Source organism: Bos taurus, chromosome 14 (assembly GCF_002263795.3).
Source record: "Bos taurus isolate L1 Dominette 01449 registration number 42190680 breed Hereford chromosome 14, ARS-UCD2.0, whole genome shotgun sequence".
Lineage (NCBI taxonomy): Eukaryota > Metazoa > Chordata > Mammalia > Artiodactyla > Bovidae > Bos > Bos taurus.
This window is the reverse complement of record NC_037341.1, coordinates 57,837,567-57,862,177: the sequence shown is the minus strand read 5'-3', so window position 1 is coordinate 57,862,177 and position 24,611 is coordinate 57,837,567. Positions and strand designations below refer to the sequence as shown.

Genomic DNA, 24,611 nt, shown 5'->3' with positions numbered 1-24,611 from the left:
GACCATTCTTCATGGTGTTATCTTTGCTTCTTTGTCAAAAATCAGTTGACTGTACTTGCCTATATCTAGAGTCTGTATCTTCCATTCCATTGATCTGTTCTTTTATCAATATCCAGTCTTGACTATAGTAAGTCTTGAAGTTGAGTAGTGTCAGTCCTTCAGTTTTCTTCTTTTCCTTCATTATTGTGTTGGCATTGGGATCTTTATACATAAACCTTAAATAATCAGTTGCATATATCCACAGAATGACTGAATAGGATTTTAATTGGAATTGTGTTGTCTATAAACCAAGTTGGGAAGAACTGATATTTTTTCTGTACTAAAATAAATAGTATTATTTTACATTTCAGATTCCCATTACTCATTGCTGATATATAGAAAAGCAATTGACTTTTGTATATTAACCTTATATCCAGCTAACCTGCTACAATTGCTTATTAATTCCATTGGTTTTTGTTGATTTTTTTAGAATTGTGCTTAGAGTTTAATTCCATCCTTCCCACCTGTATACCTTTTATTTCCTTTTCTTGTTTTACTGTGTTAGCTAGGTCTTCCTAGAATATTGAGTAAGAGTTGAAAAGTATTTTAATTGTAGGACTTTTTTTTATTAGGTGTTCTTTATCAAGTTTCAGGTGTTACTCTCTATTTCTAGGTTGCTGAGAGTGTTTATAGTGCATGTGAGATTTTGACTAATGCTTTTCCTGCATCTATTTATGTGTAATGGAATGTATCAGTTAATTTTCATATATTGAAATATCTTGCATATCCCTTGCATGTGTGCTGTGCTAGGTCACTTCAGTCGTGTCTGACTCTTTGCAACCCTCTGGACCATAGCCCACCAGGCTCCTCTGTCCATGGGATTCTCCAGGCAAGAATACTGGAGTGGGTTGCCATGTCTTCCTCCATGGGATCTTCCCAACCCAGGGATTGCACCCACGACTCTTAAGTCTTCTGCATTGGTAGGCAGGTACTTTACCACTGGTACCACCTGGGAAACCCCTATCCTTTAACATACCTGCAATTAAATCCCACTCGGTCACTGTATATAAATCTTTTTTTACATGTTATTAGATTTATTTGTTGAGGGGTTTTTGCATGTATGTTCATCAGAGATAGTGATCTGTAGTTTGTCTTTCTTGGTATGTCTTTATTTTTTATTAGTGTAATGCTGCCCTCATCAAATGAGTTGGAAAGTATTTTCTCTGCTTTTATTTTTTGGAAGAGATTGTAGAGAATTGCTATAATTTATTCCTGAAAGGTTTGATTGAATTCAGTAGTGAATCTGTCTAGATTCATTAGAGATGCTCCAGAGCTAGAGATCATGCCACTTTGGGTTCCTTTGTAAGCACAAACTCAGCTGTGATGGGGTATGAATGTTTCCTTTGCAGAAGTCAGTATCATATTGGCCAGAATGAAAGTCTGTTAATTTTCCCTTTTTTCTATTATCCTGTCTGTCATAGCTTTCAACAAGTTTGAATAGCTTTTGACAGAGTTACCTTAATGTTTATTGGTAGCTAATTTATTTTAGTTGGCTAGAACTAGGTCTGGTACTTTATGTTTTACAAGACTATAAATTATTAATTTAGTAGATATAGAGCTACTCCAGAGGATCTGTTTCTTCTTGTATGAATTTAGTGTTTTGTGTCTTTCAATGAATTGGTCCATTTCATCTAGGTTTTCAAATTTGAAAGTGTAGAGTTGTTTATAATATTCCATTATTATCAACAGTGATGGCCTCCATATATGATATAATTTATTTGTATGTTCTCTTTTTTCAATTTTATTAGCCTGACTAAAGATTTAAATTACAACTATTGAAAACAGTAGTTGTAATTTAAGGCAAAAAGAAGCAAAGTTTTAACATAATCCAAGTCTTATTTTGTAATAAAGACTTTGTCATATATTATGAAATATAGAACAGAGTTTTAGGTAGTTACAGGATGCTATTGTATTCCCTTTTTTGTTAGCTACAACAGCTCAACTTTAATTTCCTCCTTTTAAAAAATATTTTTGGATATCAAAGTAAATATAAATAGCATTGTTAGTAACATTTTTCTTTCTACATTATCTCCCTTTACTAAGGAATAAAAGAAGGAGTAAATGAGAAATGAAAATTCCACATTCACAGATATCTCTGTTAGTCTGCAAGGCAGTTGGGGGAAGGGAGATTTGTTTACAGATAATCCTAAGGGGAAATTCAAGAAAGAGAACTGTTGAAGCCAAGCAAAAGACACTCAGTTGTGTCCTTCCTACTCTCTGCAACCCCATGGACTTTAGCCTGCCAGGCTCCTCTGTTCATGGAATTCTCCAGGCAAAAATACTGGAGTAGGTTTCCATTCCCTTCTCCAAGGGATCTTCCCAACCCAGGGATCAAACCCGGGTCTACCACATTGCAGGCATGTTCTTTACTGTCTGAGCCACCAGGGAAGCCCAAGAGGACTCTTAGACCGAAGCATTGCTCTTTCTTTCTAGGAAAACGTGTTCTTATTCACGACATTTACAGCAACTATACATTTCCTCTTTTTTCAGCTTTTCTTCTTAGCTGTGTGTCTCACTGTAATAGAGATGAGTGGATTTCATTCTGCCTTTAGGTTTGTAATTTGTTGAAAGTAAATGCTTAGGCAAACACTTTGTGAGAGTCCTTTGTCAAGCAGTTCCTACATATGGGATTTAGCAGTGTATCCAAACCACTTTGCACCTTAAGAAATGACTTTCTAGCCAGACGGCTAATACACTTTTAGTTAGAAGGTCTTGAAATAGAGGAAAACAATAGAATGGGAAAGACTAGAGATCTCTTCAAGAAAATCAGAGATACCAAGGGAATATTTCATGCAAAGATGGGCTCAATAAAGGACAGAAATGGTATGGACCTAACAGAAGCAGAAGATATTAAGAAGAGGTGGCAAGAATACACAGAAGAACTATACAAAAAAGATCTTCACGACCCATATAATCACAATGGTGTGACCACTCACCTAGAGCCAGACATCCTGGAATGTGAAGTCAAGTGGGCCTTAGAAAGCATCACTACAAACAAAGTTAGTGGAGGTGATGGAATTCCAGTGGAGCTATTTCGAATCCTGAAAGATGATGCTGTGAAAGTGATGCACTCAATATGCCAGCAAATTTGGAAAAGTCAGCAGTGGCCACAGGACTGGAAAAGCTCAGTTTTCATTCCAATCCCAAAGAAAGGCAATGCTAAAGAATGCTCAAACTACCGCACAATTACACTCATCTCACATGCTAGTAAAGTAATGCTCAAAATTATCCAAGCCAGGCGTCAACAGTACATGAACCGTGAACTTCCAGATGTTCAAGCTGGTTTCAGAAAAGGCAGAGGAACCAGAGATCAAATTGCCAACATCCACTGGATCATGGAAAAAGCAAGAGAGTTCCAGAAAAACATCTATTTCTGCTTTATTGACTATGCCAAAGCCTTTGACTGTGGATCACAATAAACTGGAAAATTCTTCACGAGATGGGAATACCAGACTACCACCTGACCTGCCTGTTGAGAAACCTATATGCAGGTCAGAAAGCAACAGTTAGAACTGGACATGGAACAACAGACTGGTTCCAAGTAGGAAAAGGAGTACGTCAAGGCTATATATTGTCACCCTGCTTATTTGAATTCTATGGAGAGTACATCATGAGAAACGCTGGGCTGGAAGAAGCACAAGCTGGAATCAAGATTGCCGGGAGAAATATCAATAACCTCAGATATGCAGATGACACCACTATTATGGCAGAAAGTGAAGAGGAACTAAGAAGCCTCTTGATGAAAGTGAGGGAGGAGAGTGAAAAAGTTGGCTTAAAGCTCAATATTCAGAAAACAAAGATCATGGCATCTTGTCCCATCACTTCACGGGAAATAGATGGGGAAACAGTGGAAAGTGTCAGACTTTATTTTTCTGGGCTCCAAAATCACTGCAGATGGTGATTGCAGCCATGAAATTAAAAGACGCTTACTCCTTGGAAGGGAAGTTATGACCAACCTAGATAGCATATTCAAAAGCAGAGACATTACTTTGCCAACAAAGGTCCGTCTAGTCAAGGCTATGGTTTTTCCTGTGGTCATGTATGGATGTGAGAGTTGGACTGTGAAGAAAGCTGAGTGCCGAAGAATTGATGCTTTTGAACTATGGTGTTGGAGAAGACTGTTGAGAGTCCCTTGGACTGCAAGGAGATCCAACCAGTCCATTCTAAAGGAGATCAGTCCTGGGTGTTCTTTGGAAGGAATGATGCTAAAGCTGAAACTCCAGTACTTTGGCCACCTCATGTGAAGGGTTGAGTCATTGGAAAAGACTCTGATGCTGGGAGGGATTGGGGGCAGGAGGAAAAGTGGACGACAGAGGATGAGATGGCTGGATGGCATCACTGACTCGATGGATGTGAGTTTGAGTGAACTCCAGGAGTTGGTGTTGGACAGGGAGGCCTGGCGTGCTGCGATTCATGGGGTCGCAAAGAGTTAGACACGACTGAGCGACTGAACTGAACTTAACTGAACTGAATTGATTTCCTCAACTGTGTACTTTAATACTTGGGAGTATGATACAGGACATTTTGTAGCAATCTGTCCATTTTCTACTTAGGTTTAATCTTTTGGATAAAACAATACTTTCTGTACATGGATTATGATTTACTAAGGGGTTAAAAGTTAATTTGAGACTAATTTCAGATGCACTATATATACTAGGAATCTGTATCTCTTTATTCATTTTGATAGGGGGAAGTATATTTCTTTAGTTGCTGGACGAGATAGATGGGCCTAAGGCTGAGCAGCTGGAGTTTGTTCTTTATGGGCAGATACTCCAAGATGAAGACAATAGCAGGAAGAAGGAGTATCTGAGCCTTGCCCAGAATAAAGCTAATAAACCATATATTCCTCATTCTCAAAGTCAGAGACCTTCCTGACTACACGTGCACAGAAAGGCTCCTCGAAGGTCAAAAGGGGTGGGGGTGTCTCTCCATAGTAGGTGACGTCAATCTACCCATAGGCCTCTTTGCAAGAATCCATCTTGTCTAAGAGATGTGTGAACACACATGGAAAATCCGTGGGATAAGCCAGATACAGTTTCAGAACCAGGCAAAGCAAGGTGATTGGCCAAAGGAAGCCCAGAAGAGAATGCCCCTTACGACTGTTCAAACTACCATGAACGCGAGATGTGCTCTCTGAGTTCACTGATGTGAGTGTATTCATAACATACCCTTTTTCCTCCTAATAAACACTGTACTTGTTTCACTACATTTTGTCTCTCTTTCGGAATTCGTTTATATAGAGCCCATGAGTCAAGGGCCTTGTCGCTGGCCACTGTGCCTGGTGGTCCAGTGGCTAGGATTCTGCGTTATCACTGCCACAACGTGACTTCAGTCTCTGGCCAGGGAACCAAAATACTGCTTCAAGCCAAGGCCATCCGAGATCATCGTCATTTGATTTCAAGTCTTTCTTCTTTATTAGTTTACCTGCACTTTTGACACTGTTGTATATCTCCATTCATCACAGCATGAGTAAATATTTAAGGGAAAGGAGGTGGTGAGTTTGCAAGTCCAAGAAAGGAATATAGTTTAAAAAAAAAAATCAGAAAAGTAGATTTGTGATATTAAAGAAACTGTGACAGTACCAGATATAATAAGTTTATAATGGCAATTTATGGCTCCCTCTCTGTCAGTTCCTGTTCTAGGTGATGTTGGTACATAGATTATAACTGATCCCTTTATGAGCAAATTCAACTTTACTGTCGTCCAGGAAGTGTGTTTTATATGGTAAAAGAAGAGCTTTAAGTGTAAGATAAGCGTTGAGTGGAAGAATAGAAAGAATGGAAAGGAATAGTTAAGTCATATAATTTGAAAACTCTTGTATAGAAAACTCCTGTAGACTGAATGCCATAGGAAAACAGAAGAAAAATATAACTGATCTTTAAATATTTTGTAGAAAGTTCTGTTTGTGACTTAGAAAAGGAAGCTGTGATTTTTAGTTTTTTACCTTTAGTACCCAATTTTTCTTTCATATTTATTGAAAATGCTGTTCTTAATTGAACAATCTTTAATATTTTTAAATTTAAATTTAAGAGTAGGGAAACTGGGCTTGCCTGATAACTCAGTTGGTATAGAATCCGCTTGCAATACAGGATACCTCGGTTCAATTCCTGGGTCGGGAAGATTGAAAACCGAAATGTTTTAATATCAAAAATAAAAACCAAACATAAATATGGATACTCTTCAGCCTTATTCTCTAGTCCTTAGGTAAATGATGAAAATCATCAAGTAAAAGTAGTGTTAATCCCTATTTACTCTGTGGTGGGCACTATATTCAGTCCTTTATGTGCATTTCTTTTTATTTACACAGAAACCCTATTTGGTATGTACTCTTATTGTTTTCATTCTTTTATGTACTCTTATTATTTCCTTTGTCTTATTGTTCCCATTGAGAAAAATAGATAAAGGAGGAGGAAAACCTAGTTCCATCCAATTCCCCAGAGGTTGAGTCATAACCACTTCAGGTTTCTTTGTAAGTAAAGAGTCAGCTATCATATTGTATGTTCTTTGCTTTGCGAAAGTCAATCTAATAATGGCCAGAATGAGAAAATCTGTTCAGTTTCTTTTTGGTTTTTTAATTCTCATGTCTCTCATTGCTTTCACCAAGTTTACTTTGCTCTTTATAGAGGTGACTGATTCCTTTTAGTTGGCTGGAACAAAAACCTTTTTAAAAACCTAGTTTAGAAGTCTTGTGGGTCAATTGGTTTAACTGCATTTTGTGGCCAGAACCTCTGCAAATAACTGTTTGATCACAAGAGGAATTTGTCATAGCTCAGGAGTATTCAGCACATATTTTAGCACGACCAGAGTTCACTGTATTATGGTTACTGTTTTGGTAATTATGTCATGATCTGAAAAAGCGGTAGCTGTTGTGTGAGTCTGAGGAAACTTGTCTGTTTTCGTGGGCTTTTTATAATGTTTATCTGTTATACATGGCTTTCAGGTTCAGCAATGTGCAACAGACTAGTCTAGGCAACTATAGAAGATACACAATTTCCCTTAGCAATTTAGAATGTAGGAAAGTCATTAAGTTTTAGTCCCAGATAACTGCTACAGTACCGACTCTAAAGTAGTACTGTAGAGGAGGGGCAAAAACTTTCAGTTCAGGGTTATTTAGAAAGACTGAAGTAGACATGCCTGAGAATACAATTAGATATGCTTTTAAAAATGTAATTTTCTGTTTCCGGAGCTTATTTTTCTTATTGTCTTAGGTTTTAAAATGTGCTTCATATCTTTTTCTTGCTCTTCCACTTCTTTGTTGTGATACAGACTGTATAGCTTGGGTATATGCTACCTTTGCCAAGAAGAAATTTTTCCAGCATTGCTCTTAGGATGTAATGTTTGAATTAAACTGATTGGGAGAGTTGAAACTACCATTTTTTCTGTAAACTGCAACACAGTTAGATTTTAGATGTTATCTTTGATGTTAGCAAACATGTTATATTTCATACAGCATTTTTTTATAAAGGACTGTGATGCTACCTAGTCAAATTTTGTCTACATGAAACAATCCATAAAATAAACCTTCTACATTGTATACTAGTAGTAGTGTGTTAGTAGTAGTTAGTAGTTAACTACTAGTAGTACTAACTACTACTAGTAGTTAGTTTGGGTGTGGTAGTTAATAAGTTAAATATATTCATGTGTATTTCACTGTAGATTAATATATAAATCTCTTAGATTTTGAGCATGGAGTGGGGAAAGAAATCCTAATTACAGTTCTCTTTCCCATTTAAACTTCTCCAGTTTTTATTTTATTTGGGCTGTTTTTCTCAACTGTCAGTGGAATTATTGTCTTCCTGTCTCCATATTCAGGTAGTGTCAGTGGCTGAGTATCACCGCAGGATCGATGCTCTAAATACTGAAGAACTGCGCACACTCTGCAGACGTCTCCAGGTGCCCCATTCAGTAGTTTAAACCCCTTCAGAGATTGAATACTTCCTATTTTTAGTGTCTTTCATCAGAGCAAATCTCTTTTTTGAAGGATTTGTTTTGACTGTAGCACTAAAATGCCCCATCAGAAAATTCCTTTTTGTATTAATAAGAGTGCAGTATTGCCTTGAAGAGCTGTAGGGCTATCTTTTCTGGCATCTTTTCATTTATTAAAAATATTCAGAGGAATTTTCTGTTATTTTAGAACTGTTCTTAGTACTGTGTTTTTTAGATTGATGAGGAGTTTTCATTTAACATTGGAAGAACGTCTTGAGTTTGAGATTGAATCTTTACTAAACGGTATCTGAAAGGTGTGGTACTGTGGGGAAATGTTTAAAAATTTAATGGATAGCAAGGTTCTCTTTAAGGCTATTTCAGTTGTATCAACCTTACATCAAATATCTTAATGAGATGAATTGTTTTTGTCCTTGAGGTTTTCCTGGTTGGTATTAGACATATTTTGGAGTAGTATTGATTAGGTACTAGAACTAGATAAATTATTTAAAAATATGTGAAATAATCTTTGTGATTTTTCAGAAATAACTATATATTTGAACTCATTTTTCAGTTTTGTGTATTATTGTGTGTTTTCCTCTTTCTTAATGAGATACGCTTTCCTGAATTTTTTTCTTTTAATGCTTCTCATGCTACCTCAGATTTTTTTTTTTTTAACCTTTCACATCATCAAAATAAGGGTAAAACATGATGTGAAAGAATTAATATAGTTCTCATCAAAAAACAATACAGTTCTAGAACATGTATTGGTTGAAAATGTATGTTGTTAAGGTTTGGTAAGAAATCTGTTAAAAGAACAAAGTAATTTAGCAAGATTTCATTCCTGTGTGGAATCACAGTCGCCGAAAATTGCTGCATTTTAGTTATCTGCTCCAATAGAATTCTGTTTTCCGATTTAAAAGTTTCATCAGTAATACTTATGTTTTCATATATTTTACTTTCCAATATTATTGCATTTTATAGATTAAATTAACATGAAAAAGTGCCAACATAGTACATTCTAAAAGAATTTATTTTGATTTAATGAACATTTTTATCATTTTAAGAATATCAGTGAGATCATTTTCATCAAACAAACATATACATTCTTTTAAGTGCATCAGATTGTTCTAATTTTAAAAATAGGTTTGTGAACAGGTTTTAGATGTATTGTTTGGTTCAATTAGATTTAAAAAAATTGTGTTTAGAAAGTAAAAATTTTAAAGGCATTTTAAAAAATAACAGTAACCTTTTCAAAGCATATAAATTTACATATATATGCACACCAATGAAATATTATACTTTTTATTGTACTGTTTTTTAAATTAAAATTAAAATTTTGGCACCCAGGAAGTTTTCTTAATTATATTTGGCAAATTTTGTTTCCCATGAAAAAAATAATCTCATAAAAATAATATCTTAAAATAGCACAGAGAAAAAAGCAGGCTAGCTCGCTCACTTTTGCCCTTCAACAGAAAAAGTATAGTTTGCATGCAGTTTACCCTTTTTACACAGAAGTACAGGGTTTATCTTTCAATACCTGTCCTTATTCATGTAGTGGATGAGGAAAATGTCTTCTTTAGTAGAAATCTCTTTCTACATTAGACATGCCATTGTTATTAGATGGAGCATCTTTTGCCTTCTACAATCCTAAATTAAAGCTTTAGCCACCTTTTTCAAGGTATAAGATTTGATATCTCTCAAAAGGCTAAAAATTTTAAAGGTTTGTTGCAGTTTTACATTAATATATTGCTTCTATTTGCTTCTTTAGATTACTACGAGGGAAGACATCAATTCAAAGCAGAGTACTCCAGTGAAAGCAGACCTGGAATCTGAATCTTTTCGACCAAACCTAAGTGATCCCAGTCATCTCTTACTGCCAGATCAAATTATAAAGGTATGATAATTACCCACTTTTGTAAAATTCTGAGTATGTGCCCATGAGAGTAAAATAGCTTCTTTTTAGTTGATTTAAAAACTGAAGAAGCAGAGCTATTGCTCCTGTTCTTACTCTTCAATGAAGAAAAAGTAAACAAATTATAGCAATTAATGTAATGGAAGATATTAGGAGATTTGGGTAACCAGACATTAAAATAAATGGCAATAGTAATTTAGGTGAAACAGGATAATAGCCAGTATTTAATTTCTTATTGTGTACCAGTTACCTGCTTTATATAGGTTATCTAATTTAGTTGCTGCAGCCCCTGTAGGAGTTGGATGTTCTTATTGTCACATTTTGTAAATGAAGAAACTTGGGTTTAGAGAGGTTGAATAAATGTTCAGAGCCATACAGCTGTAACATATTGAAGCTTGATTTCTAATTCTGAGAGTCTTACTCTAGATTTGAGAGGTGTTAATAATCAAGGTAACAGTTCATCTGATATTTTTGTTAATTTGATACAGAGGATGCAAACAATAAGGAATCCATGTTTCTTGCCTCTAATGTATATATTGTTTGATATGATTCTTTTTTTGGCTAATGAACAATTAGTGTTTCATACCAAGAAATGTACAGACTTCAAGCATCTCTGTATCTTTCATAATGATAAATAATTTCTACTGTTACTTTCGTAGCCTACATTTTATAAAGTATCATTTAATTCCAGCTGGCATTAGTATTCTGCAGATTGACAATAAGAAACTATCAAGTATGTGTTAACAATTTATTTTCAAAGCTTACCAAGCATCTTCCACCAAGAACAATCGGCTATCCATGGACTCTTGTTTATGGTACTAGGAAGCATGGCACAAGCTTGAAGACCCTTTATCGAACAATGACAGGTTTAGACACTCCAGTGCTGATGGTGATTAAAGACAGTGATTGGCAGGTATGAAAAGTAACCACATAGACACCTTACCTTTTAAGAGATGAAAGTAGCAGGAATTTTAGCATATTCTTTTGATAAAAAGCATTAGTATATTTTATTAAGTTTATTTGGTAATTATTGAGTGCTCTTGATATGCAGGGCAGTGCTGAGTTCTGCAGAGGGATAGATATGAGCATGAATAATTAAAGAGTTCCTACCTTCAAAGAATTACAGTCTGGTTAAAAAAATATTAAAGTATGAGAGTATCTCTGATGCCAAGCAAAATATGCCTTAGTATAGTGAAAACCTATAAAAAGTAAAAGAGGTGTTTATATTGTTCATTTCTGTCTGGAGGAGATAAGAGTGAGGTTCAGGGAAATGGTGAAAATTGACAGTCCTGAAGTGTGGAGAAAGTTTTGAAAGTTAAAGATTATTGTGTGAGGATGTCAGATAAGCAAGAAACACATTGGTTATCTCTGAAGCAGTAGTTTCATAAATGGACAGAACAAATCTTTGTATCATCAAACCTGGTAGCTTCCTTTGGGGAGGTGGAGGTGGTTACATGGAGGAGGCACAAAGGGAGTTTCTGGAGTGCTGGTAATGTCCCGTTTCTTAATATGAATAAAGGTTAAATGGGACTTTGCTTTGTGCTAATTCCATATCGAGCTGTATAATTATATTTTATACATATATTATTTACACACATACCTTACAATAAGAAAATCTATTTAAAAATTAAGAGTATGAAAATAGAATATGAGGGGATATAATGACTATAGAGATCATCAATCAAACTCTACATTCCCATTTCATGATCTGAAACCTTAGACCTAGAGATTGGAATGACTTGTCCAGGCCTCTTACTCATTGTGTGTCTTGTACTGTGTAAGGCCAAGGCAGTATAATACTGAACAATTCAGACCCAAATTCTGTCCTCATGGAATTTACTGTGTAATGAAGAAAAAACTAGCATACCTTTTTAGTAGGAGAATGTTTACCCATGCTGGAGGGTTTTTGCTTTCTTAAGTTCTATAGTACTACAACAGCTGTTGTCTTTATTATACGTACATTGTCATCCTGAAATGTGTCTACCACTTTTTTAGATTGTCTTTTTTAATTGTTATAATGAACATCTTTCTAGGTTTCAAAATGAGGAAAAATCTAGTATTTTCCCACTGAAAAACCTGATATGTTTATACCTGCCAATAATATGAGTTGTTTAACAACTGATCATGCTTCTCTGTTAAAGTACAGATAGATAAAACTATGGTATATTTCCTTTTTTTTTTTTTTGTATTTTAGTTAAACATATATAATGGACTAATGCTTAAAGAAACAAATTGATAGTTGTGTCATTGAACATGCCTTTTTTTAATCCTTAGGTTTTTGGTGCATTTGCATCTCAGCCATTTAAAGTGAGTGATGGCTTTTATGGAAATGGAGAGACCTTTGTTTTTACATTCTGTCCAGAATTTGAGGTAAGGACAGTTATTCCAGTTACATTCAGTTTGTGAAGAGATGGTATCATGAACAGAACATTCAGTCTGGAATTTTGCATACTTGGATTTGACTCTCAGTTTCTGCCTTTTACTGTTAACTTGGCACTTTTTTTTTCCATTACCATTTTCACCTTCAACTTTCCTGTGGATAGAATGGGAATCATAAAATGTAACAGGGTTGTTTGAAAATTGAATGAAAACCATACATGTGTAACACTTGATGTGGTACCAGACACACATCGTGGGTCCAGTAAGAAGTATACATCATAATTACTATTTTGTTTATGAATCATCATTGTAAAATTTCTAGAAGCTTTAACTTACTAAATAAGTTTTAATAATGAAAGTCAGTCTTAAAAACTTAAAAAATAAATCATTTGGGTTTAAGTCAAAAGTGATTACCTGATTTTTCTTTATTGTGACTTGACTAAAGTAGATACATTCTAGTGCCAATAAGATCTAAAATTTTTAAATGTACCTAAATTTTAGTGAACGTGCAACTCCGTTTGAAGCATCGAGTGCAGTCTTAGTGTCTCTAATACAGTCTGATGCAGCATGTCAGACAGTTCCTAGGAGATAAAATTTTAATCTTGAAAATAGGAACCAACATAGTTGCTTAAAAAAACAAAAAAGAGTTGTCTTTAGGAACAGCTTCTGGTTAATCTGGTGAGCCACTTAAACCCAAGTTTGTTAGGAGAGTTCTTATTGCGTTACCAAATTCTCTTTTTTTCATGTCTTCCTGGTGGCTCAGTCAGTAAAGAATCTGCCTACAATGCAAGAGACCTGGGTTCGATCCCTGGGTTGGGAAGATCCCCTGGAGCAGGGTATGGCAACCTATTCCAGTCTTCTTACCTGGAGAATCCCCATGGACAGAGGAGCCTGACGAGCTGCAATCCATGTGTACGCAAAGAGTTGGACGATACTGAGTGACTAAGCACAGCTTATAGAAAGTGAAAGTCTCAGTTGTGTCTGACTCTTTGTGACCCCATGGACTATACAGTCCATTGAATTCTCCACGCCAGAATACTGGAATGGGTGGCCTTTCCCTTCTCCAGGGGATCTTCCCAACCCAGGGATCAAACCCAGATCTCCCGCGTTGCAGGCAGATTCTTTACCGACTGAGCCACCAGGGAGGCATGAACAAAATATAATTTGGTAGCACAAGAAAAACTCTCTTAACAAACTTGGGTTTAAGTTGCTCACCAGATTAACCAGTGCTTTCCATTCCTTCCATAAAACATATCAACTGACTCCTGCAGCTAGCTGGAAGCTTGTAGTTGTTACAGATTTTGGAAGTTTCAGTTGTGCTTGTTTTCAGTCCTTTTTGTGATACTGTTTCTACCTGTTAACTAACAATGCAATTAAACAAATGTTATGTATCTATGAAAAAGTGAGTGTTAAAAGTTTATTGAGAACTATAATGAATACTTTGGAAAATGTTTATAAAGACGAGGTACTAGAAATTGATGTTGTATTAATATTACGTTTAGGTAGAACTTCCATGAAAGATTGGAAATATTTAAGAATATTACTAGAAGGTTTTTTTGGCTGCTCTGGGTCTTTGTTGCTGCACATGGACTTTCTCTGGTTGTGGAGAGTAGGGCTACTTTCTAGTTGTGGGCTTCTCACTGTGGTGGCTTCTGTTGTTGCGGAGCACAGGCTCTGGGGCCCGTGGGCTGCAGTAGTGGCAGCTCATGGGCTCTAGACACAGGTTTAGTAGTTGTGGCACGTGGGCTTACTTGCCTGGCAGCATGTGGGATCTTTGTGGATTAAGGATTGAACTCGTGTCTCCTGCATTGGCAGGAGGATTCTTAACCACTGGACCACCAGGGAAACCCAACATCCAGAAGTTTTTACCCTTGAATTTCTCAGATGTTTTTATATTCATTGCTCTTTAAAAAAATTGAAACTGGAAGTTATAAATAAGCATGTTACTCGTTTTTATGAGAATAATGATAGAGCAATTCATACTCAAAGAAAAGACCTTGGCCATAATCAAAATATTAAAATATTATCAAATTAATATATATTTATATTTGATGTCTCTGGAAGAGGGAACGGCTACCCACTCCAGTATTCTGGCCTGGAGAATTCCATGGACTGTATAATCCATGGGGTTGCAAAGAGTTGGGCACAACTGAGTGACTTTTACATCACTTAAATTTGGTGTGAAAAATAGCATATACTCAGTTTTTAGCTGATTTACTTTCTTTGACATTTCTCATTTAACCATCGAATTCTTGATACCTGTGTAGTCAGAAAAATTTGTATATATGAAGAAATAGTAAGATGTGTGTATTTAAATTATGTTGCAGTTGAACACATGCTTCCAAATTTAGTCTTAAAAACTGAAAGCAAAAGCACCACCCTTTCGGCCCAGACTTTTTCTGTTCTTGTTATTCTTCTTGCTGTCTGTCTAGGCTTTATTAACTATTTGAGATTCAGGAGAACTAACTATAGTAATCATTTTCATCTACATATTTAAAGTTTTTCTTTTTTTTGTAGGTCTTTAAGTGGACAGGAGATAATATGTTTTTTATCAAAGGAGACATGGATTCACTAGCTTTTGGTGGTGGAGGGTAAGTCTCTTGAAAATTTGACTATGAAATTTTAAAAGAAACTTTAAGAATTCATTTGTGTTATTTTTAAATCAGCTATCTTTGAAAAGTTTTGATATTAGAATCCTAATTTATATATTATGAATAATTTTTATATTATGACTAAGAAAGTATGTATTTGCAGGAAAGTGCATAAGTGTAATATATGAAACCCTTGATAGAATATTTGTTTATTCATCTCAGAATGCTGTTTAGTTGATTCCCTTTCGATTAAAACCCATCTTCTAGAGTACACAGACTCCTTGATATTTGACAGAGAAATATACTAATCCCTTCGAGCTTCTCAAATTTTCAAAAAATTATGATGATTTATTCTTTCTTTCAATTTATTGTTTTTAAAAAAGGTCTAAATTTTTTCATATTATTCTACCCTGGAGACTATTTGGATTGATATTTTAGACAACAGAAGTTTGTTTTCCTGTTAAAAATTTTAGTGATCCCACCCCCCCCCCCAAAGTTTTCAGGGCTTGTTTTCTTATTTATTTTGTTTTTAGCAGTATGAGTAATCAGCAGTTTGATTTGATTTGTTTAGCATAGCAAGCACTGCAGGAAACTTTAGTTTCTTACTCTGGTATTTCAACTTCATTTGGTCTGCATGGTGTTTGTAGATAGGTGGCTCTACTGCCTCCTAGCCCAGACTTCTTAACTAGCCCTTGGCAGATGTGATCTCCTTCATTTGTTACTTCTCTGTGTCCTTCAAAATAAGACATAATACATGCTAAATAATTCCCAAATTTATGTAAGTGTTATTTATTTCCTATATTTGAGGATATATATAATAATAATAATTCATTCAGGTTACAGAATCATATTAGCCTGAATTGCATCATCCCAATTCTAACAAATTCTCTTAACAACTTCTCTGTAGATAGGTATTTGGAAGACATGATTTCAGTGATTAAAAATTAAGCGTGGTTATTATAGCCTTCTCTGAAGGACATAACTGGGTAACTAACAACAATGTTGTTTTTAGTTATTGGAATCAGCTTATGGTGTTCATATGTTCCATCTTTTTTGGTGGAGAGGGGCAGTCAATCAGCCCTACTCCAAATGGTAGTCTTACATGTGATTCAGTTAGTTCTCCAGGAAAGCCTCACAAGCAAGTGGCTTATAATTTCAAACTGTTAAGCGTGCCTTCAGTCTTTGAAAGTAATATACACAGTGTCATTAGATGTTGGCTGGAACTTGGTTTTGATGATACAGCATGATTCCAGCAAACTAAACTAACCATTGGGTCATTTGATAACAAATTAGAACAAGTTTACAGTCTTTGAAGAAGGAGAGTATGGTCTCAGGAAATGGGAGGAAAGGACTTGATATTCCAGAATTCCAAACAGGAGCCCCAAAGAAATCAAAATCATGTAACAGACTGAATATAGGATTTAGAATCAGACCTGATTCAAATTCTCAGCTTCAGCACACATTATGTAGGGGACCTTGAACAACTCAAGTCTAAAGTTTCCTCAGCTGTGAATTGGAGATTGAACCCTTAACACTAACCACACTTTTTATTTTAGATGATAGGGAGTTTTCATGTCTCTGAGAAACTCATATTAAATATGTTAAAATCAAACAGCAGAGAGAAATTTATAATACCAGACAAAGAATAACAGAGTAGTGCCTGCCTCAAAAGCTAATTCTTTGTGAAACTAATTTTAGAGGGTTCATTATATTCCTTGCTCTGTATGTTCAGTAATTTTATAATGGGATGAACAAAAAGTTGCCTTGTGCCAGTGTGGAAAGGAGTAGAGAATGGTTTGAAAAAAAGAATGAGTTTAGAGTTCCTGGATATTGAAATGTCTCATTAAATTAATATTTTATAGCCTCTGCAATAATTCTTTTATAACTTAGGGCATAAGTATTAAACGACTCTTATTAGAACTATTGTCTTCTATATATTACAGGGGAGAATTTGCCCTATGGCTTGATGGAGATCTCTACCATGGAAGAAGCCATTCTTGTAAAACATTTGGGAATCATACACTTTCTAAGAAGGAAGATTTCTGTATCCAAGACATTGAAATCTGGGCTTTTAAATGAATATAATGCTCTCTGTCTTAGCAGGATAATGGCCCAAACCTGACATAGACAAACAAGCATTGTTTGGAAAGTTCAAGAAGCAATACAATGTAATATGTAGCTCGTGTTTTAAAATTAGTTCGTATCACCATTTATTATAGCTATAATTTTGGAATTTATTTTTAAAATCATGTTTCTGTCCCAGACGTTTTTAGGTTTATACCATGGCATGGGTCCATGGAACATAACAGCTTAGGTTTTGTCAAAATTTTGGTAGCATTTTGATCATAGTGACCACCTCATCTCTAATCCATGTTTTCTCAGTCTCCTAATAGGATGGTGCTCTTTTGTTGAACCTATTTTGGTTTTTTATTTTTTAAACTATATTGATTGTTTTACTAAAGTAGTCTAACTTGAGATATCTAGGGAATGAATACATGATACTGCCGTTATCTGTGAGGTTGGCACAAATGACTATTGGACATGCTCAACCTAGTTACTCTTAGAAAAAAACACATGCCAGAACAACACGTACTTCATAGATCACTGAGTTCTAGTTTTAATTCACACTACTGCATTCTCTTTATTAATTTTGCCAGTAATCTCAATTTCATTTTAATAAAAATGAAATTTGAGGAGAATTCTGATTGTAATAGACCACAATGCACATGGTCTTCAGGTTTGGGCATATGCTTTCATCATTGAATTGTCTGATGAAGAGTTATAAAATGACAAAGGAGAATGAGAACTTGATGATTCTACTGGATTTAATATATCAAGCAAGAAAATATCTATTTACGTATTTGTAGCTTAGCAGGGCATTATCATAACTAAAAAACTATGAAACAGATGCATATTTCGTCAACATATTGTGTCAGGTAAACTGTTTTATAGTTCTGTTGTTTTAGCCTTGTTGCACACCAACTCCCAAAATATAGGTTCCTATTCAAAAGGAAAAAAAAAAAACTTGTGATTTTTTTAAGTGGTTTATGTTATTACCATTAGCATTTGCTGTTACAAAAGGGCAATGATTATAGTAGATTATTGTAACTCAGTAGACTTGTTGAATATGCAGACTTACTGTCAAGTGACCTCAAAAAAAAAGAAAAGATAGAATATATCAGTAGTTCTTATCCTCTTTTGTAGGAAACCAATAATAAGCCATTATGGCAATAATTCATCAGTTAATTTCAAAGCTTCATGTTATGCAAAAACAAAGAATCCTGCTGTTATACATGTGACAGTGACCTTGTGCTGAAATTTCAGCTATTCCAGATAAACATTGTATATTATCTTGTAAATTAATGTTTAAAGGTAGTTTTGTTCTTATAGAAAGTGTTGATTGCCAGGTTGCTTATAGCACTTTAAATTATTCTGAAAATGAAATTATAAGCCAAATATGTTGGCTTAAGTAGTTTTAGTTGTATAGTACTTGAATATATTTAGATCTTTTGAAAATTTAGATAATATCTAAAGAAAGCATAATGCTAATGAAAAAGAAAATCTGATATTCTATTTAATATGCTATTGCTGAATATGAATAGAAATGCAGGGCATCGTTTCTTTGTCTATGTAAAGCTCTCATTAAAAATTACTAACAGTGTATAGATTAAATGTTTACAATATAGGGAACTGTAAATAAATATATCAGTTTTCCCCCCTTTGGTCTTCCACAGCAGTATTATTGTCTTTGTGGAGTTGACTAATCATAAAAAAATCCTGTATTGGATTTCAGTTACAATAAGGTCATAGTGGTGTATACCAAATAAAATTAAATACATAAATATAAATTTGAATTTGTATTTATTGAATAATCAAGTTATTTTCTATTTAAGAAGTCTTTGATTAACCATTCTACTGTGTTTTACATGTGAAAAATGGTTCTAGAAACTGTGGTGCTTGTGGTAATATTAATAATGATGAAGGGATGAATTTAAGAGTCAGTTTAGAAAATGGGGATATAACAAGGTACTTGGCATGTGAGAAGCTCATGTAAGAGTGTTTGTTATTTTTAAATTATATCACTTTTTTTCTTTTTTTAGTGGAGAGTGCATAGCAAGGTAAGACTAATTTCATAAAGAGCTTTGTTTTTGTACAATGTCAAGAAATTTATTTTTATTTATCTCACAGGAGCAGTTAAGAAAATTTGAATAAAAGAATGACATGATCAAATTTCTGCTTTAAAGAGATATCTGTGAAAAATTATTAATAGAAAAAATAGAGACAAGGAGACCAATAAACAAGCCTGTTGAGAAGTCAGGAGAAAAATTATGAGGGCTGAATATGAATAGTAGCGATGGTGATAAGAAAGGAGGCATGTGTTTGAAAGAGACTGAAGAATTAGGGTTAAGAAGATCTGGTTATTAGGTGGATGTCAGAAAAAGTTAAGGATAGCTGTTGGGTTTTTAACTTAGGAATGGGGTACATTATTCATTGAGATGGGTAATCTACAAAGAACAGACATAATCAGCAGATAGGGAAGTTAGGTTTGTTGTGAACCTTATTATAATATAACATGAGAAACTAGAAAGTAGACTGGAGAAGTGGGGATTATTATTCTGTTCTGATAAATAAAAAAATTTTAAATCAACATCATATAGGTAGTTGTTGAAGCCACAATCTATGTGTGAGATATCTTTGGAGATTATAGACTGTTGAAAAGAAAATTCTTGAGATAAATTTTGGGGTATAGTAATATCAAGGGACAAGCTGAAGAAAAGGCTCTAAGCGTCCATCTCAAGCAGCTAGAAAAACAGCATCAAATTGAACCTAATGGAGATAGAATGTAGGACAAAGTAAAGATATAAGTAAAAAAATTTAGAACAAGCATACAAAACAAAATCTCAGAATAGTAAAATTGTGAACCTCCAGCAAGATTAAGAAAAAGACAAATCACTGTTAAGAAGAATTTAAATGGCGACATCATTGGGGCCATCAGGCCTTAAAAAGATAGGATATTGGGAAGAACTTTGCATCAATAAACCTGACAATGTAGGTGAAATGGAAAAATGTTTTGGAAAATAATTTATTAAAACTGACCTTGTGAAGAAATACAATTTTTGTATTAAAGAAATTGAATCTCTTAATTTAAAAAAAAAGTCCTTCCCACAGAAGTCTCAAGCTTGTATGTATGTTTCTACTGGGTAATGCTTTTAAGTTTTTGAAGGAAAATAAAATGATCAGTTTTACATGAATCTCCCAGGCTGCTAAGAAAAGAGAGAACTTCAGTCTCTTCCATGATCATCTCTGTGGAAGCATAAGAAACATTTGATCAACTTCAGTCCCTGTTTATGATTTTTTTTTAAAAACTTAGCAAATTAGGGAAAAATTATATTCCTCAACCTAAAAAAAAAGTTATCCTTGAAAATTGTACAGGAATCATCATCTATAATGGTCAATTATTGAAAGTTTCCTCCCAGAAATAGGAAACCTGACAATAATAACTGCTTTCACCACTTATATTTAGCATTATCTTGGAAGTACCAACCATTTCAGTAAAGCAAGAAGAAAAGGCATAAGGATTGGAAATGAAAGACATATCATTTGTATATGACATAATTGTGTACATAGACATTTCCAAAAAGATCCAACTGTTGAAACTAGTTGATTTAACAAGGTCACTAAAGACAAATTCAGTATTAAAAAAAGAAAAAAATATATAAAAACCTTTCTTTTTATTCTTTCTAAACCAACAATAAGAAAATGAAGCTTGAAGTACTGTCATTTTGTAATGCCATTGAAAATATCAGATATATAACAAAAAGTTAAAGACAAATGGGAAGATAAGTGGGAAGTATATACCATTAGGGACCATACTGATGATCTGAAGACATAATTGAAGGAAGTTATTTCTCTAAAATCAATCTGTATTGGCAGTGAAAATCTCAGCCAGAATTTGTGGAAATAAGCTATTCTGTGATTTAACATGGAAATGGAAATGCAAAGATTAAAACTAAAGCAACACTGAAGAATGGACTGTGGTCTTAAATACCAGATATTCGTGATCTATTAAAAATATGATTAAAATAATGTAGTATTGGTCAAAGGATATACTAAATAACCAATCAAAGAGAGTCTAGAAACAAACTGATTTTTTATTTATTTTTTTTTTATGGTTAATATATTTTTCTGTTTGTTTGTTTTTTTTCTTTTTATTTTATTTTATTTTTAAACTTTACAATATTGTATTGGTTTTACAAAAACTGACACTGCTGCTCAGTGAAGAGAAAGGTCTTTTTGGTAAATGATGCCAGTTTAATGGGATATCTGTATGGAACACCGAATCTTAACCTATCTCATACTGCATGCAAAAGTTACAAGTTATAGATATAAATGTGAATGTCAAAAAATAATAATGCTTTTAATTTGAAAAGTATAAGAGATACTGGAGAATAATCATCATGACTTTAGAATACGCATACATTGGGCAGAAAAGCATTAACTGTAAAGGGAAAATTGATAAATTATACTACATTAAAATTATAAGAGCTTTTCATCAAAAGAAAACATTGAAAATGAAAAGGCAATCAACAGTTTTTGTAATACACAGATCAAATGAAGGTCTCATATACACAATATATAAATGATTATGAATCAAAAAAGAAAGGCAGACTTTGTCAATTGTCAGTTCTAGAGCTGCAGGAGATGCCATCCTTGGGTCATGAAGATCCTCTGGAGAAGGAAATTGCAACCCTCTCCAATATTCTTGCTTGAGAAATCCCATGGACAGAGGATCCTGGCAGGCTACAGTCCTTGACGTCATAAAGTGTCAGGCACAACTAAGCGACTGAGCATGCGCATGCCAAGAGTATTAAATTAGCCAATAAAACCTATTAAGTGAAGTGAGTTAACTTTGGAAAAATTTTTGCCAGTATTCTTCTAAACCTAACTTTGGCCAGCAAATTTTATTCCTTGTATGTACCCTACAGTACGTTTATATTTGTTTACCAAAATATATGTACCAGCATGTTTACAAAATAGCTATTTGCTTGCTTTCTCTTCTCCCAGTCATATCCCCTCTCCCTCCATGTACTTCCCTGACTTACCTATGTTACTAAGTCTAATTCTGTTACACTTAATCTAAATGTTTGCTTGCATCCCCTAAGAACAAGGGTATTATTTTTAATAACCATAGTAAGTGATTGAGAAATTTGTATGCAGGTCAGGAAGCAACAGTTAGAATTGGACATGGAACAACAGACTGGTTCCAAATAGGAAAAGGAGTACGTTAAGGCTGTATATTGTCACCCTGCTCATTTAACTTATATGCAGAGTACATCATGAGAAACGCTGGGCTGGAAGAAGCACAAGCTGGAATCAAGACTGCCGGGAGAAATATCAATAACCTCAGATATGCAGATGACACCACCCTTATGGCAGAAAGTGAAGAGGAACTCAAAAGCCTCTTGATGAAAGTGAAAGAGGAGAGTGAAAAAGTTGGCTTAAAGCTCAACATTCAGAAAACAAAGATCATGGCATCTGGTCCCATCACTTCATGGGAAATAGGGAAATAGATGGGGAAACAGTGGAAACAGTGTCAGACTTTATTTTTTGGGCTCCAGTATCACTGCAGATGGTGACTGCAGCCATGAAATTAAAAGACACTTACTCCTTGGAAGGAAAGTTATGACCAACATAGATAGCATATTCAAAAGCAGGGACATTACTTTGCCAACAAAGGTCCGTCTAGTCAAGGCTATGGTTTTTCCAGTGGTCATGTATGGATGTGAGAGTTGGACTGTGAAGAAGGCTGAGCACCGAAGAATTGATGCTTTTGAACTGTGGTGTTGGAGAAGACTCTTGAGAGTCCCTTGGACTGCAAGGAGATCCAGCCAGTCCATTCTGAAGGAGATCAGCCCTGGGATTTCTTTAATAGGAATGATGCTAAAGCTGTAACTCCAGTACTTTGGCCACCTCATGTGAAGAGTTGACTCACTGGAAAAGACTCTGATGCTGGGAGGGATTGGGGGCAGGAGGAGAAGGGGACGACAGAGAATGAGATGGCTGGATGGCATCACTGACTCGATGGACATGAGTCTGGGTGAACTCCGGGAGTTGGTGATGGACAGGGAGGCCTGGCGTGCTGCGATTCATGGGGTTGCAAAGAGTCGGACACGACTGAGCGACTGAACTGAACTGAAGTGATTTAATTCAGGAAATTTAACATAATCCAGTAATATGATTTAATTAAAAAATCCATTTTTTAATTTCACCAATAGTCCTAATAATATCTTTTAAAGCACTGTTTTTCCTGATCCATAATCTAATTCAAGATTCTATATTGCATTCAGTTGTTCTTTATGATCTCCTTTAACCTGGGAAGGCTCATTAGTCATTCTTTCTATTTTATGACAGTGCTGTTTTTATTGATTGATATTCAGGATTGTTGAATATCCTTCAATGTGGATGTCTGCATTTTTTCTGTACTTAGATTATACATTTTGGACAGGAAAACAGAATTGATGTGTCTTCTGTATCATATTAGGATGCACACGATGTATGTTTATTCTTTATTGGTGATACTTTTGTTAGTTAAAATAGTATCCACCATGTTTCTCCACTGCTATCAGTTTTTCCCTTTGTAATGAATAAGAAATACGTAGGGAGATACTTTGATATCATAGATACCCTATTCTTCACCAAACCGTCAGTGTTTTTGATATCAATTAAGCATTTCTTTCCTGAAATACTAAAAGATGCAAAATAATGATTTTTCTATTTTTTTTATTCCCAGCACATTTGTTTGTCAGGGTTTTCTGTAAGGAAGAACTTCTGTTTCTCCATCATTTGAAAATTATGTTGTTATTGTCATGGTTTGTGTGCGGGTTGCAAAAGAATTTCCAGACATGAGGCAGAATGAAAGGAGATGGACTGATGGGTTTATTCTTTGCTTTTTTCAATTCAGTGCATCAAATAATCTATTTCTGTCCTAGATTTAACCAATGGGAACCCCATCATACTGACTTCTGTGTGTTTCTCCATTTTCTTGAGCACTTGCTTGCTTTAGGTGCAGCAAGATGTTTCAGACTTACCTGTACTTTCTGTAACCCAGTCCTGAAATCAGCCATTTCTTCCAGCTAGATGTGTTTCCTCTTAAGGAGAATGAAATTTTGAACATTGAATATATTTTACTTGTTGCTGCTGGGGTGACATTACTAGAAGCAGTTGCACCAGAGCAAGAGGGGCTGATGCAGGTGCCCAGCGTGGGCCAGGGCATGCACTAGAGTGGTCACAGAACCAGCCAGAGCCTTGGGTGTTTCCAGTCTATTTCCTTTGCCTTTGTTCCTGGGAGTAAGCAAGCTTCACTAGCAGAGTCTCAGTTCTTACACCCCTCTGATAAGTCACGTAAGAGGACTCACATTCCCAGCATTGGACTCTAGCTCTGGGGGGTATGTTTCAAGCCCTCAATCCCCAGCCAGGATCCCCGAGCCTGTGACTTGCCTCCTCCCCTGTGTGTTCCCTGCTCAGGATGTAGCTCTTGACAGCTTCTCTTCTCTTCCTACCCGACTCTGTGTAGATCTTTCTTTAGAGCCTTGGTTGTAGAATAGCCTTTCTACCAGTCTCCGTTTGTTTTCAGAAACAGTTGCTCCATGTGTGTTTTCGATGCATTCCTGGGGTGGAGGTGAGCTCAGCTTTCTGTTCTGCCATCTTCATCTACCCCAATCCTACCTTTTACTTTTTTTAGAGCTGCACTCATGTGGAAGTAC

The 24,611-nt window shown here is 35.1% G+C and overlaps 1 protein-coding gene across 14 annotated transcripts in view; it reads left to right on the top strand.

Annotated features, from left to right (window-relative positions):
* Positions 1-18,695, top strand: part of OXR1 (oxidation resistance 1) — a 550,243-nt gene extending 531,548 nt beyond the window's left edge. For 9 of the 14 annotated variants that reach the window (XM_025001700.1, XM_059893322.1, XM_025001698.1 and 6 more), the window contains 6 exons: positions 7,852-7,932; positions 9,734-9,859; positions 10,638-10,790; positions 12,152-12,247; positions 14,774-14,847; positions 16,791-18,695. In XM_025001700.1, coding sequence (XP_024857468.1) covers positions 7,852-7,932; positions 9,734-9,859; positions 10,638-10,790; positions 12,152-12,247; positions 14,774-14,847; positions 16,791-16,926 — 666 coding nt within the window. In that variant the 3' untranslated portion in view covers positions 16,927-18,695. The remainder of the gene's footprint in view (positions 1-7,851; positions 7,933-9,733; positions 9,860-10,637; positions 10,791-12,151; positions 12,248-14,773; positions 14,848-16,790) is intronic. The other 5 variants (XM_025001699.1, XM_025001709.2, XM_025001704.2 and 2 more) reach the window with 2 other exon arrangements.
* Positions 18,696-24,611: the final 5,916 nt, after the last annotated feature.